Source organism: Notamacropus eugenii, chromosome 5, assembly GCF_028372415.1.
Source record: "Notamacropus eugenii isolate mMacEug1 chromosome 5, mMacEug1.pri_v2, whole genome shotgun sequence".
NCBI classification, from domain to species: Eukaryota; Metazoa; Chordata; class Mammalia; order Diprotodontia; family Macropodidae; genus Notamacropus; species Notamacropus eugenii.
This window is the reverse complement of record NC_092876.1, coordinates 162,384,300-162,399,991: the sequence shown is the minus strand read 5'-3', so window position 1 is coordinate 162,399,991 and position 15,692 is coordinate 162,384,300. Positions and strand designations below refer to the sequence as shown.

The 15,692-nt window shown below is 37.6% G+C and overlaps 1 protein-coding gene across 3 annotated transcripts in view; it reads right to left on the bottom strand.

Annotated features, from left to right (window-relative positions):
• Positions 1-15,692, bottom strand: part of FAM76B (family with sequence similarity 76 member B) — a 262,760-nt gene that overhangs the window by 230,298 nt on the left and 16,770 nt on the right. Inside the window, exon 10 of one of the 3 annotated variants that reach the window (XM_072616405.1) lies at positions 11,428-11,575. The exons of the other annotated variants lie outside the window; for them this stretch is intronic. Within the exon in view, the coding sequence (XP_072472506.1) occupies positions 11,555-11,575 (21 nt within the window). The 3' untranslated portion in view covers positions 11,428-11,554. Of the gene's footprint in view, positions 1-11,427; positions 11,576-15,692 lie in introns of those variants that run through there. 3 annotated transcript variants of the gene reach the window in all.

The following is a 15,692-nucleotide window of genomic DNA, read 5'->3' as shown; positions in this document are numbered from 1 at the left end:
TGAAGGAGATAGTGGATGAAGATGTATGAATGATGTGACTGGGGGAAGAGGGGATAAGGAGGAACTTAAAGTAAATGGCCTCAATTATTTTTGGTGAAGTATGAGGTAATGTCTTCAACTTAGAAGGGGGGAGGTTTAGAAGAGCCATTGTGGGGAGTGGCATGTTATTGCTGGGTCAGTCATGACCCCACTTGCAGTTTTCTTGGCAAAGATACTTAGACTTGGTTTGCCATTTTCTTCATTTTACAGATGAGGAACTGAGGCAAACAGAGTTAAATGATTTGCCCAGGGTCACACAATTATTAAGTGTCTAATGCTGGATTTTAACTCACAAAGATGAATCTTCCTAATTCCTGGCCCAGTGTTCCATCCACTGTGCCGCCTAGCTGCCCAGGATGAATGCTTGCCTTGCAGCAGGTAGGTTCCAGTTAAGATTAAAAAGACTTTATCTGAAAAGTCAGCCTGGAAACCACAAAGACCTGGGTTCAAGTCCTGCCCCTGATATATATTGTTTGTGTGACCTCAGGCACCTCACCTTTTTAGTGCCCATGGCAACTCTCTTAGACTATAACTGCTAATCTGCATTGGTAGATGGAGCTTCCTCTCCTAGGAGATTCCAAAGCCAATAAAATTAATCACAAGTTTAGTCCCTAATCTTCTTCACTCAGCTTTGAAGGCAGAATTTGAACTCAGGTCTTTCTGACTCCAAGTCCAGTCCTCTAAGCAACTGTGTCAACACAATAACCTTCCTGGTGAGGTGGAAATGGACCTAACTAGGTTCTCACAGATGCCCTGCCTAAGTGGAAAGGAAAGATTGTTTTAAGGCTGACAGTAAAATACCATTTTTATTGACTTTTCAAAAAGATAAAAATTGATTCTTTAAAAAATACACCCTCTTTAAATTAACAGATAGCATGTTAAAAAATTGTTTTCACCAAGTTTAAAAACAATACCATCCCAGTGACAATTGTGTAATGTGCTGCTTAATTGGTGAGTTGGCAAATGAGATGAGTTTCAATATATATAACTTAAAGCACTTTCCAGGATAGAAGGGCCTAGAGGATTGTTTTCTTTATTTCAGCATTTTGATAACTTTGTCACATTAATGAAGCACATTTGTATTTTGTAGTGTAACACTCCCCCTAGTGGAGAAAATTATAATTCTAAAAAAAGTTGATTTTTTTTCCCCTCTTAATTCAAATGATATTAGGGTTTAGAAAAGACCTTAGACATCATCTAGTTCTCTTTCCTCATTTTGCAGATGAAAAAACTGAGCCTCGTAGAGGTCAAAGAATTTGTCCTCGTCATCTCTCACTTGGACTCTTGCATTAGCTTTTCTAATTGTTTTCCTATTTGGGGAAATGGGACTTCCCTCTCCCCAATCCATTTTCCACACAGCTCCCAAAGTGATCTTACTAAAGCATAGGTCTGATCACGTTGCTCCCCTGGTACAGGATTACCTGTTACTTCATGGACCAAAGACAAAGTCCTCAATTTTGCCTCGAAAGCCCTTCACAAACTGGGTCCAACCCACATTAAGGTGTTAATTATATTTAATTTTTTTCACACACTCCATGGTTGAGCCAAACTGGATTTCTTGCTATTTCTCATACATGACATAGTATCTCTCACTTCCATGCCTTGGTACAGACTTGTCCCCAAGCTTAGAAATCACTCCTTCCTCACCTCTAATTTTTAGAATCCTTTAGCTAGCTTCAAAGCTCAGTTTAAAAGTCACTTTCTATATGAAGTCTTTCCTGCTTTCCTTAGCTGCTAGTGGCTCTCACATACAACTTTGTATTTACATTTCTTACACATATGTACATACATATATAGATACACACATACACTTACACATGCTATTGCCCCAGAATGTAAGCTTCTGGAGGGCATTACTATTTATTTTTGTCTGTTTTCACAATGACTAGCACATAGTAGGTGCTTGATAAAAAATTTTTTTTGATTCTTCACTCTCAGGGTTACAAAGGTAATAAATGTTGGGGCTAGAAATTCAAACCCAAATAAAGATGGTGAGATGGGGAAAGGGTAGGGAAAACCCGAACCACAATAACATATGATCTGGGCAAAAAAGGTGCCCAGCTATTGTCCTTTGGAAGTATCATCTTGTCTTAAGAGTTATGGAGAGAACAAAGGAAAGGGGAAAGAAGGAAGCTACCCAAAAAGCATATCTTAGAAGAGGAAAGATGTTGGGGAAAAGAGTTCTGCAAAAATTAACTAACAGATCAAAAAAGTCTGACATTATTTGCTATATTCCATACCCCTCAACTTCTACTTTGGCAAAAGGTTTGTTTCTTTGGAACTTGGTTATTATAATTTCCCCAAAATCAATTTTAATTGTTGTATTTTTAATTTACATTTGTTGTAGTTATGGTAATAGATTTCCTGGATCTATCTTATTTCGCATTAATTTATATAAGCCTTTCCAGGCTTCTTCAATACTAGTATTTATCATACTCATCATGTCTTAGAGCACAGTAATACTCCATTATAATCATTTACCACCATTTGTTTAGCCATTCTCCAATTGAAAGGCATCTACTTTGTTTCCAGTTCTTTTAGGCCACGAAAAGTGCTGCTGTAAATATTTTGGTATATGTGGGGTTTTTCATTTTGTCACTGACCTCCTTAAGGTATATGCCTAACAGTGAAATGAAGGGATCAAACACATTTTAAGTCACTTTCCTTGCACAATTCCAAATTACTTTTCATAATAGTGTACAATCGTGATAATGACTATACTGAACTTAGCCATAAAATAACAGTGATAAAGACGGAAAATAAATTATAAAACAGAACTCCACTGTGACAAGGCCACTATCTACAAGGGTTCCTCCTTCCTCCTGCAATATGAATTAGGCTAGCTGTTTCCAGAAAGGCCATGAAGTTGCCCCTAGGGCTCACCTGCTTGGCCCAAAAGACTAAGACTCATACTTCATCTCCCTTGCCCCAGATTCCTGGTAGCCTCTGGCTATTGACAAGGCTTCCTGGTTATATAAAGGTATAAAAGACCCATCCAGAGGAAGGCAGGGCCCTTCAGATACAACAGATGTTTCCAAATTCAAATTACCCTATTTTTACCTGACACACTTCTACATGAAGGGATAGAGGTGGACTGGAGGGTGGGAGTGGGATACAATTTTTACCTTAGTGTCCTTATTGACTATTCCTTCTACACCACAACTAAGTAAACCTCTTTTTGTTAACTACTGAATGTTCACTTGTCTAGTATTACTGAACCTAAACTGATACCAGTTTGTCCACCACACTAATAATTTTCTGCAAAAACAAGAAACACACAAAACAAACAAACAAAAAATATGTAGAGTTTAAATGAGGGTAATGGGGAAAATTATTATCCTTTTGGTGAATTAAAAAGTAGAAGTATCAATCATAATTTTGAATAAGACAACAGTAAAAATAAATATCACCAAGAGAAAAAGGCATTATGCTTAAAGACAATGTAGATAATGAATATTCAATATCAATATTAAATTTATTGCACCAAATGGCATAGTAACTAGCTGCACAAAAATAAACCTAAGTGAAATGCAAAACAAAAAGACCATGATAGTAGCAGGAGCCCTCCCACACCCCACTTTGGAGCATGCAAGCTCAGAGCTCATATGACCATGTGGAAAGCCTAGTGGGAGCCAGCTTCCAGTTATGTGAAACTCATCACTGAGAACCTCCCAACTGGCTGCTGAACCAAAGGAGTATATTACTCTGGGGACCTGTTAAATAAAGAGACAGTTTCCACCTGGAGCCTCTTGTCTGTAGCTCTCCAGGTAATAAGAGGCAATTCCATTAAGAAGTGAAAGACAGTCCTCTACCCTGATAACATGGTAACTTCATATGAAGCATGGGCTTAACCAAGAGGATTTGTCACAGGGACAGCTTTTGCCCTTTTGTGTTTGTTTTCTCCTGATTATAAATGAATTTTCTGAGAATCTTATGAGTTTGGAACATCCAGAGGCCTCATCAATGCTCCCTGAATGGCAGCAACACTGGTATCCAAAGTGGCAATGACTGATAGCAGATGCCGCATCTAGATCAAAGAGAAAGACTGCCAGGAAAAAGAAACCAATACAAAAAACTTGACTGTTTGATCAGAGTATGCAGTGACAGGCTGAAATGTGAAGTGACTACCTCTAGGTCACAGTTAATGTGAGTTCAATTAGAACAATGATGTAGGTGACCTTGACATTGTCCTCTAAGAAGAAGAATACAGAAAGAAAAAGAAGAAAGTAGAATATTGGGAAAAAAAATTATATATCTGTGGTGATTAATGAATGGAAAATTGGGCTATATTTTAAAGAATCGATCAAACATTTATTAGGTACCTACTATATGTTAGATGCTAAAGATACAAAAAGAGTCACTGGGGATACAGAAGGAATCAATGATAACATGTGAAAACTGATTATGTACTAAGGCTTAAAGAACTCATAAAAAATAAATTGGAAAATATTAAACTGTTTTTTCATGACAATCAAAAAAAGACATATAAGCAAAAGATAGTCATGTAATTTAGCCCCCACGTTTTGCAGAAGAGAAAAGTGAGGCCCGGAGATGTTTTGTCCAAAATCACATAGAAGCAGTTGGTGGTAGAACCAAGATTCTAACTTGGCTCTTATAAATCCAAGCTGAACACTCTTTAGAGAAATAGATCCTGAAAGTATTATAAAGCAACAAACAAAAAGAATTTTATGTTAAAGATTTTCAAATGCAATAACTGCAAAAAAAAAAAATCCCTGACATAATCTAAACGTTCACTAATAGGGGCACAATCAAACAAATTGTAGCATATTAATTCTGATGCAATTAAGACCACAAGTTGGAGGAATACAAAGAACATCTGACTGAAAGCTTTAAAATAGAATCCAAAATGAAAAAAAAAAGCAGAACCAGAAGGATAGGATACATACTAACTTTGGTCATATAAGAGGAAAAGTGAATGACAATGAATAGACAAAAAATCCTCAGGATGATTTAAGGACAACTGAAAAATTGTTTTGATACTTTAAGCACTGGAATTTGTTTGTATATAATAGTTACTAATAATGTAATATTTACTAAGTGAGTCCCCTTGGTTGTAGTGTGGTTCAATGCTAAGTGCATAATAAAAATAATTTACTTTTAAAAAATAAATTGAATGGAAAAATTACTGTAGAAAACTCAGATTTAGATTCAGAATTTAAATTCTTTAAATTCAGAATCATCAATAATTCATGAAGAGTATACAGTAATTCAGAACACTAGAGTCCTTTTGGATTTATAAAACCCTCTTCTTACACTAACCCTTTAAGAGAGAGATTGAAAGTACTAACATCTTCATTTGAAAGATGAGGAAATTAAAGCACAGAAAGGTTAAATAATTGCCTTAGGGTCACAAAGCTAGTTAAGTACTGGAGCCTGAATTTTAACTCAAGTTATCTGTGTGTTTTCTTTACCGGACAAGCAGAAGCCACATTGATTCAAATCAAAACATATTTAATTAGCCACCATAGCAAAGTAAGTGACAAGAGAGACTGCTCTCTTAACACAGAGAAGTACAGAATTGACACAGGTTATTACTTAACTTCTAATGGGAAAGTGGACAAAAAATGGGACTGCCCATTGGCAGGGCAACTCTTACTGCCAAGGCAGGACAACTGCCTTTTTTCTGCCTCTGATGTTGGTGCTTGCTCCTGATAGAGCTGTCCACATCCTTTTGCTGTTTTCTTCAAAAACCTAGCTAGGTCCTTGGCTGTTTCATCCTCTCTGCTCCATTCTGCCAGTATGTTCACTGAGCTGCTCTCTGCTGCCATCTGTTGGCATTCAGCACAGTCAGGATCTCAGCTCCAATTTTAGCTCATCAAGTCAGGGAGGGCTATTCCAACTCTTTTGGGAGTCCAGACTACAGTCAGCTGCACCCAAAAAACTAGTTAGATAAGGAGAACTCCAGTACTCCAGCTTGGGATCTCTCAACTTAAAATCTTATTTGAATTATGATCAATAAAGTCCTTGTTAATTCTTATAATATCCCTGGTTGCTATCTAGCTTCTTGCAAGTCACGCTATGAATTGTTTAGCAAAACTACCAAGTAGACAGGTGGAGCCATGGTATTTATCAAATGTCTATTATGTGGTCAAGCATAATGTTAGGTAGGTAGGTACTAGAGACGAACAATGGGCTGTCCAAAGAGTCAAGAGGGCAATTGACGATTTGAGACTGGAGCTCAGGAGAGAGATGAAAAATGAATGTTCAGATTTGGCATAATCTTCAGAGGAATGATAATGAAACCCATGACAGCTGATAAGAGTAGAGAAAGAAGAGTAGAGAACTGAGGAAAAATCTGTAGAATATCCATGCAGAGGAAGCAAGATATGGATGATGATTCCGCAAAGGAGATAGAGGAATTGAGACAGAATAAAGATGCAGATTATGGGAGTTAAGGAAGTTGATGAACTGAGAAGCCAGGGTCTGAAAAGATACCAACACATATTTTGAAGTCACCTATATGAGTCCCCACATTATCTTACTATGATGTCTCATCATGGTAAGGAAGTAACAATTCAAAGGCCACACCACAGAAGAGTGTAAGTTCTGGCAGGTTCTACCATACTAGAAAAGCTTCAAGTACAATCCTACCAACAGACTGAGGTTGCTTTACACTAACAAATTTAGATAAATATAGAGAAGCTCATTAACAGAAGGCTGACCACTTGGTGATGAATTCTTTAGTTATGAAATAAAAAAAAATTAATTGGTTCTCATTCCCATGTAGTCCCATTTTATTTCTATAGTGAGGGTACTAAAAATAACATAGATTTTAGATTATGTACAAACTTGAACTTGGCTGTTGATAATCTAAATATGGCGAATGACCTGAATAAGTAAATATACAGCTGAAGAGAGAAACTGATTCATCTCAATCTTCATGAACACCCTCAATGTAAATGAAACTAGAAGAAGGATGTTGTAGTCATATGAAAGGATGGAGTTGGTAGAATTGTTTTTATCATATGCTTGAAGGCAACAAAAAACATTAATCCATGGAGCATTTTTGGTCATTTCATATTGCAGTACTCGTAATTATTTACAAAAAGACCACCATGAAAATAATTGCAGCTCAAGGTACCAATATTGGTTGTGGAAGATGAAGAGAAAGAGAAATTCTATAAAGAATGAAAAAAGATACCTCAAATAAAATCTACATAGATTTTTACATTTAGTAATTTCAATGCAAAGGTGAGAATAATTACAGATAGTGAGAAATGTACTGGAAATTATAATTCAAGAAAAAAGGAAAGTGAGAGGCCAAAGACTGTAGGCTACACAGAAGCCTCACACCTTTATATCATGAATACTTCCTCTGAGTAAAGAACTGGTAGATGCTGGACATGGTGAACATCAAATATCATTTTAAAAATAGAACTGATTATATTTTAACATATAAGAAAAGACATTATTGATGTGGTAGCTATCTCTGGCTTTGTAGTTACAATACCAATTTGTTGGAACAAAGATCAGAAATAGTAAAAGTTAGAAAATAATAATAATGATGAGAAAAAGATATGTCCCACAACTGAAACAAACTTAATTCCAAATAATTTAAATATATAATTGATCATGAAAATGGGTTATTGACAGTGATGTGCTTAACAACTGATTCTCTGGGAAAAATGTATACACAACATACTTTAAGTATAATCTTCATTATTAACACTTTCTCCATCACTTAAGTGTAAATAATCAGAAAAACAATAAATTAAGCCCTGATTTGTTATCATTTGCCCATTTTAGAAGTGTAAGTGTTGAAAGTGAAAATCTAATAATCAGCAAGCAATGTGGTTTGAGCTGACTCCAGCACACCCAGTAGCAGAAATAACAATCAGAACTGATAAAAATTTTAATATAGCAGTTTAACCAATGTAAATCAATTGTTAACACCAAAAGAGCTTAAAGAGTATCTTAGTTACCAATCACTTTACTTATTTGCAAAGTAGAGAAGGGTGGCAGCCAAAGGAAGCATCAATTTAGAAAATAAACTCATTTGTAAAATCTTCTAAGTAGAAATGATTATAGGCAGTATGATTCCATAAGGCAGAGAGAATCAGTAGAGGGTAAACCAGTTTTAAAAGTAAGCTATGTAAGATATCCAACTGACAGAGTCATCCAAAGGGCATCTAAAGAATGATAATGGAAGAAGAAGCAAACAGATAGAAAACAGAAATGATCCAAAAACTATTTTCACTATCAAGAGCAACACAGCCACTACACTGCAGCCCTAACATAAAAATCCCAAGTGTGCTCACAGAAAACAGAAATTGCACTCAAGAGAACCGAGATAGGAAAAGCAGACAGATGAGACCAAGTATACAAAGAGGAGATACATGCTGGAGAAGACACAATTATGAGGGCATTAAGAGACCAGTTTATAAGGTGGGGAAAGAGGGAATATAATCAAATTGTGGAAAACTCAGACTCCATTAATACTGGCGGGGGGAAAGGTGATTGAGGAAACATCAACAACTAATGACCTATATGTCAACTTTCCCATTTATACAAAATCTTTTTTAGACTCATCTCTCTGTCTCCCTCTCTGCCTCTCTTTAAGTATCCTCAAAGAGGGCATTAATACAGAACAAGCAAATTTTTTCAAGTGATATTCTAGAACATATTGTATCTTTACCATCACATATTGACTGAAAGAAAAGACCTCACTATGATTATTTTTAGTTGATAATGAAAAAGTAATTGATTTAGTATAGCAAATAATACCTTAAACGCTCTCTATCAACAAGGTATGTTGCAATCTATATGTCAAAATCACTGAAGATTCTTTGAAAGCTATATCAACAGAAATAACCTCGTTTAAACATCCCCTGATCATAAAAAGGTACTACATTAAACAGGAAAATCTATGCTTGCCAAAATCAACTGACACTTCAACTTGAAATAGGATTCCCTGTGGACAGTGAGGTCTTCCGAGACTCTTGTTTGTGAATGACATTGTACTGGTTGCATAAAGTCCTACAACATAAAAGAGACTTCCAGAAGAGATCTGCGATCACTCAGAAATGTCTGACTTACATACACTGCAAAGACCAAGTAGATAAAGACTGCCTTTTGCCTACACGCTATTAAAAACCATTGGGCTTCTCCAGTAATCTCTCTCCCTCTTTTTTTCTCTCTCTCTTCTTCCTTTTCTCTCTACCTCTGTTTGACAGACAATGATTAGGAAGAGAGTAGGCTGAACTACGTTCAGAAAATGACAGTTTCTTTAACAACTCCAAACTTCTTGAAAAAAGTTCTATCATATTTATATTAATATTCCACCAATGTTATACAGCTAAAAGTCATGGAACACTACAATTTTGGAACAATTAAAAATGGGTAACACTCAAGAGGGCAATGAAAAGGCATATGGTTAATATGAGTAGGCTCTAACAAAATAAAAAGGGAATTTTGAAATAGAGTAAGAGATACCATCAAAGAAATAAATGATCAAAAAGTTTGCTAGTCACATGGTATGAATAAGGGATAATCAATTCATACACTTCAGTTAGAAAGCTCCTTGAAAATAGGCAGTTTCATTTGTTATATCCATAGCCCCAATGTCTGGCACATAAGACAGATATAGGACAATAGTTAGTGGGTTTAATGGATCAAGTGAGGGTTTTTTTTTTAAGGATAAGGGAGAGTTGGGCAGGTTTCCAGGCAGTAGGGAAAGAGCCAGTAGACATAAAGATTGAAGATAAATGAGAGAGTAAGGATGATAAACAGGGCAATCTGTTGGGGAAGATGATTTGGCATGGGATCATGTTCAGGTAGATGGGTTTGCCTTGGCAAGAACAGTCCCCTTATTATATGTAAGACTAGAATGAAGGTAAAAATATTTGCAGAAGCTATCTAGGAAGTTGTCATATGAGGAGGAGGGGGAAAGAAGTTTTTATCAAATAATCTCAATTTTTTAAGTGAAATATGAGACAAGGTTTTTAACTGGGAAGATGAGGTGAAGGGAAGCCATGGTAGGTTTGAGGAGAGATGAAAAGGTTCTGAAAACCTGCTCTGGTGAGTGGAACAATGAGTCAGCTAATGACTGCCTTGTCACACTGAGGACCCAGGTGAGATCATGTAACATAAATTTGTCTGGATTCAGTTAACATGGTTTTGCTATCTTCTGAAGCTTCATTGAGCAACATGAGTAGGAACACAGGTAGAAGATGGTGGAAGTCATCCGAGGATAAGATTTGGTTGAGCCAGTATCAATGATAGGATAAAAGTGTAAGGGATTAGAAAGAAGAGGATAGAATAGAGTGTAACTGTTTCATCTAAGCTTCAAGATGAGGAAGAAGAATGCAGCTAATGCAGGGAAAGGAACCAAGGAACTGGAGATTACAGCGAAGATCAATAATAGGATTAGGGGACAGGGAGGCAGAGAGCGAGAGTGAGAGCACCTGCGTGCGGAGGGGGAGGGAGAGAGAGAGAGAGAGAGAGAGAGAGAGAGAGAGAGAGAGAGAGAGAGAGAGAGAGAGAGAGAGAGGAATGACAATAGATTATGACAAGATAATGGAATTTCAAAGTTCATGGACTGAAAGAGGTACATCTGACCCCAAGATCAAGGGCATGACAATATCTGAGTGTAGCTGAGGTGGGATATAATGCCAGTGTGATACCTATAGCAGCCACTATGAATATGCATATGTATTTCCAGGGTAAATTAGCAAATTATAAATAACTCTCTTCCTCCAAGGTAAAACCAAAATATTTATTCAGATACCAGAAAGTCAATTCCACTACGGAAACAAAGAAGTTTATACACATCACCAATCCAGGGAGCATCAATATTCCCAAGCCTTCTGTCCATTAAGCCTTGCCACAAACAAGCTCCCGTAGGGAAAATTCCTTCCTCTCTCACTCATGCTAGCTGCTTTGCCTCAGCTCTGCCTTGCTCTCTCCTACTTCTGGCACTCTAACTTCCTGCTCCGCCCATTCAGCAAGCTCCTCCCACCATGGGCTCCGTGTGACTCAGGCTCCATGGGATTGAAACTCCATCACAGTAGTCACTTGGGCCTGAGTTCAAAGCAGGTCACATAGGCTTATTAATGGGTAGGAAAGATCTTCCCATTCCATTAACATTACATTCAGCACAAAGATCTTTTGTGTCCATTATACAGGTCAATGGGAGTTTAGGGGTAACTGGTATCAACATAACTTCACAACAATATAACAGTGATAACACAAAATAAGCACATAAAATAATATCTTAGGGTGGGGGGTTGAGCATAAGCACCCCATCATTCCTCCCTCAAATGAATGAGACACAAAATCTCCTGGGATAAGAGGTGAAGGTTTCTTCTTCTATAACTACTTCCTGCTGAGATTGGACGTAGAGCTATCCCTGCCCCGAGAAGTCCCACTCAAAGGGGTCAGCTGTTTAGCTGGTATCTGGAGCTTGGTTGACATCAGGTCCAGGGGTGATGCATCACAGTCTTGGACAGAGGGTGATGTCCAGTTTAAGCAGTCAGTCATTTACAAGTGGAAGGCACTAAGCCTGCAGGAGACAAATCTAGCAAACAAGTTGAACAGACAAAAGCCAAAAATAATGAGACAATAGCCAGAAGCAGGGTAAATATAGCATCAGCCATGCTTCTGGAGTCCACGAACCCACTGAAAACTATATTAATTCCTATCTTCCTTACTGCAAATTGGTATCTCCCTCTTCAGGTAAATTTAAAGTCATACCTCTCAATATATCTATTCCAATGATGTATTCAGGAATGGATACAATTACCATGGTCTATTATTTCTAAAGTAATTTTTCAATTTTCATTGTTAGTTTTAACTTGTCTGGCTGATATTTCAGCCCCTCCCAGTCCTGTGATGGTATTAGAAGTTCCATGATTAAATCTATCAGGGTTTCCATATATGAGAGAGGCCTCTGCCCCAGTATCTATTAATGCCCTAGTTACAGTAGTTGATTCATTTTTCCAGTATATGGTTAAAATGATATGAGCTCTGCAATCCCTTCTGTGCATTTCTTTAATCTATGTGGAGGCTAGGCCAATTTTCTGTTCTCCCTGAAGGTGTGACAAACTTGGATGCAATGATTCAGGAGGATCTGTAGGGGCAGTTCTTATATCCCTATTCAGTCTAATATTGTCCCTTTTCTTAATACATCTTATATCCATCTACTCTTCCAAAATCTATCATTACTCTTAACAAAGCAGTAAAGAATTCTTTCCTTGTTAATTTATTCTGACTTTGAATTTACTGACTATTTGCTCTTCTCTCTTGAGGAAATTTATCTTCTCCCCATTCCCCTAAGTCACCTGTGAAATCTTATCCAGCACCTCCAAAAGAGGGTGCCTTATTTCCCCAATTAGTGGAGTCATTATTATGTGTTTATAAGCAGGAGCAGCCTTCACTGTTATACTTCTATGAGAAAATGTTCAGGGAGTGCTGTGACATGCATCTCCATCTCCAATCATAACTGCAGTTTTCATTACCTCTTCCTTGAACTTTCTCATACAGTCTTTAAGAGAATACCAGGGTCTTTCTCCACCAGGCCACATAGTATCAGTGAGATACTATTTATTGCATCCCTTGGGGGCTAAAGCTAACAAATTAGTCCCATTGTTACCATCTTGATTTATGGTAATCCCTAAAAGCTTGTTGTACAAAAGGATTCTAATGCCTATATATTTCAAATAATCTATGTTATCTACCCACATTCCTCTGGCCCCTTCCTCACTGATTCTCACCATCCAAGATACTAATGATTTTCCCATTTTTGGGGTGAATCAACTTAAAATATCTGTGATCTCCTATTGAGTAAAATCCTTAGTTACTTTCTTAAAGTGTGGCCATCCTGGTTCTTCTGCTTCCTTTGTAGTATTAGATATGCACTCCAGTTCCTAGAAGCCTCCTCATCTAAATTTGTTTCATTTTTCTCCCACACATCTTCCTCCCCTGCGTCTGAGTCCCTATCAGGCTCTGCACATACAAAGGCTGCATGCACCTTCCTGTTGCTAACTTTTCTTTTTCTGAGCTAAACATCTACCACCTGATACTTTCTAGCTTGTTCTTCTAAAGCAAAGTTTGGACACTGTAGCATAGAAAGCTTCTCATGCAAATCAGCTAACTCCTTTTTCAGCTTTTTCCTCCAGCAATGTCTCCACTTTTATATGTAATACAATAGCTTGTTAACAAATGCCTATTCTCTACAACATAGCAGCCACTGTAAATACATCTATGTATTTCTAGGGTAAATTTGCAAAATAAATAACTCTCTTCCTCAAAGGCAAAACCAATATATTTATTCAGAATCCAGAAAGTCAGTTCCACCATGGTAACAAATAAGTTTATACACATCACCAATCCAGGGAGAACCAACATCCCCAAGCTTTCCCTCCACTAAGCTTTCCCACAAACAAGCTCCCCTAGAGAAAATTCCTCCCTCTCTCACTCATGCTAGCTGCTCTGCCTCAGCTCTGCCTTGCTCTCTCCCAGCTCAGCCTCACTCCCTGCATTCGGCAAGCTCCTGGCACCATGGGTTCTGTGTGACTCAGGCTCCATCACAGCAGTCAGCTGGGCCTAAGCTCAAAGCAGGTCATGTAGGCCTATTGATAGGCAGGAAAGATCTTCCCATTCCATTAACATTACATGGGCTGGAAGAATAGGTAATGAAGAATAAGTTGAGGAACTGGGAGGTTAGGGTGTTTGAGGGAGTATCAATATATACAGTGAAGCAAGGTTTTCAGGAGACAAAGAAGGGCAACATCCTGAAGGGTAACTGAAAACTGTCATCAGAATTTTGATTAGGTGATAGAAAGAACTTCAAAGGAGCCAGGTCTCAGTTGAGTTGTAAGATGGAAGGAGTGGAAAAGTAAAAGACTTAAGATGAAGGCAAATTTGTTACTTATGGACCAGACATTCCAGAAAACACAGTGAAAAGGGTGGGTAACTTTAGAATGGGTTGTTGGTTTTGAGGTGGCAATAAGGGAGATCACAGTGAGGGATGCAAAACTGAATTTGAATGATAGCTGTGAGTTCCTAATTATGGTGATGAGGAAGGTGTGAGAGAAAGGATCTTAATTAATTTGGGGGGAAGGAGTTCTGGTAAGTTATCAATATCCCTAGGAGTTTGGCCTCAGAGTGGAAACCTTTCAGGATTAGGCAGTTCAGATGCAGGGGATTAGTGTAGGGAACAGGTGGGTCACAGATGAAATGAAGTTTTTCTCCAAGAGGCAGGAACAGGCCTTACTAGGATAGGCAAGGTGGGAGGCAAGATGGGATGCAGTTTCTCTGTCACCCACAAGGAGGAAGAAGCCAAATGGGAAGCTTACCTGCTATACAACCTTGCATTCTAGCTAACCCCACCACTCTTGCAAAATTGCTTTCTTAACAGTTCTTGATGATTTCCTCTACCACTAAAACAGCCTTTGTCCCAACCTTACCAACACTGACAACTCTAGAATACTGGACATTGTTGATCATTATTGGACTTTGTTTTTTGAAACTCTTCTCCCTTGACTTCCATAATGCCCTCTACCTCAGACATTCTTATTTGGCTGGTTCCTAATCCTCTTCCTGTCTTTTAACCAGATATCTTCCCATATTTTTGGCCTTCCCCTTACATGATCTTACTCACTCCCATGATTTCAATCATCACATTCATTCATATGACTCCCAAATGAATAAATAATCTCTAGTCCATTTTCAAAAGCCTGAATATTTCCACCTGAATGTCTTGCCAGTACCTCAAACTAAAAGTTTCAAACTGATTTCATTTTCACTCCACTACCCTCAAACCTACTGGCTACGTTCTAAGAATTACATCATTCTCTCATCAACTCAATTCACTGTTATCTTTAATCCTTCCCTCTCTACCCTTATCCAATCTGAGGCTTAGTCCTATTGATTCTACCTCAACATTCCATACTCAATTGTTCCTATTCCCATTGGAAGTCTTAGTTCAATTCATCATCTCTTCTCAATGATATCTCTCTACAAAATGAGGGGAATGGAATAGATGTGGACTCTGAGATCTCTCTAAGCTCTGGACCAAAAATTCTTAATCTTTCTTTGTATCATGGACCTCTGTGGTACTCTAGTGAAGCCTACAGATTCCTTCTCAGAATATTTTTTAAAATAAATAAAAATATATATGGAAACTAATTATATTGAAATAAAGACTTTTTTTCCTCTTTTAAGTTCATGAACCATACCCCCTGCCCAAATCCAAATATCTTTTAAGATTCAGTGTTAAAAAGGGAAGCTGTTAACACTGGGGTGAATCTCTGTATTAAGTCTTTTAAGAGTTTAATATCTTAGATATATAAGGAACTGACATAAATATATAAAACCAAAAGTCATTTATTACAGAATGGATAAATGGTTAAAAAATATGAACAAATATTTCTCAAATGAACTGCAAGCAATTAATAGAAGAATGCAGCAAAGGAGTCATAGGAGAAATGCAAAAGGCTCCTTCACACTGAGCACACACTGGAAAAGATGGTAAGTGCAAAGGTGAATGGCCTTTGGAGACAAATGTACTGTGAAGCTGCTAACTGGGTAAGCAATGGAACTACAGTTAAAAAAAAAAATTACCAAAATATCCATGCTTTGTGAGCCACAGATGCCACTAGTAAGCAAATATCCCCATGAAAGAAAGTCTTGAT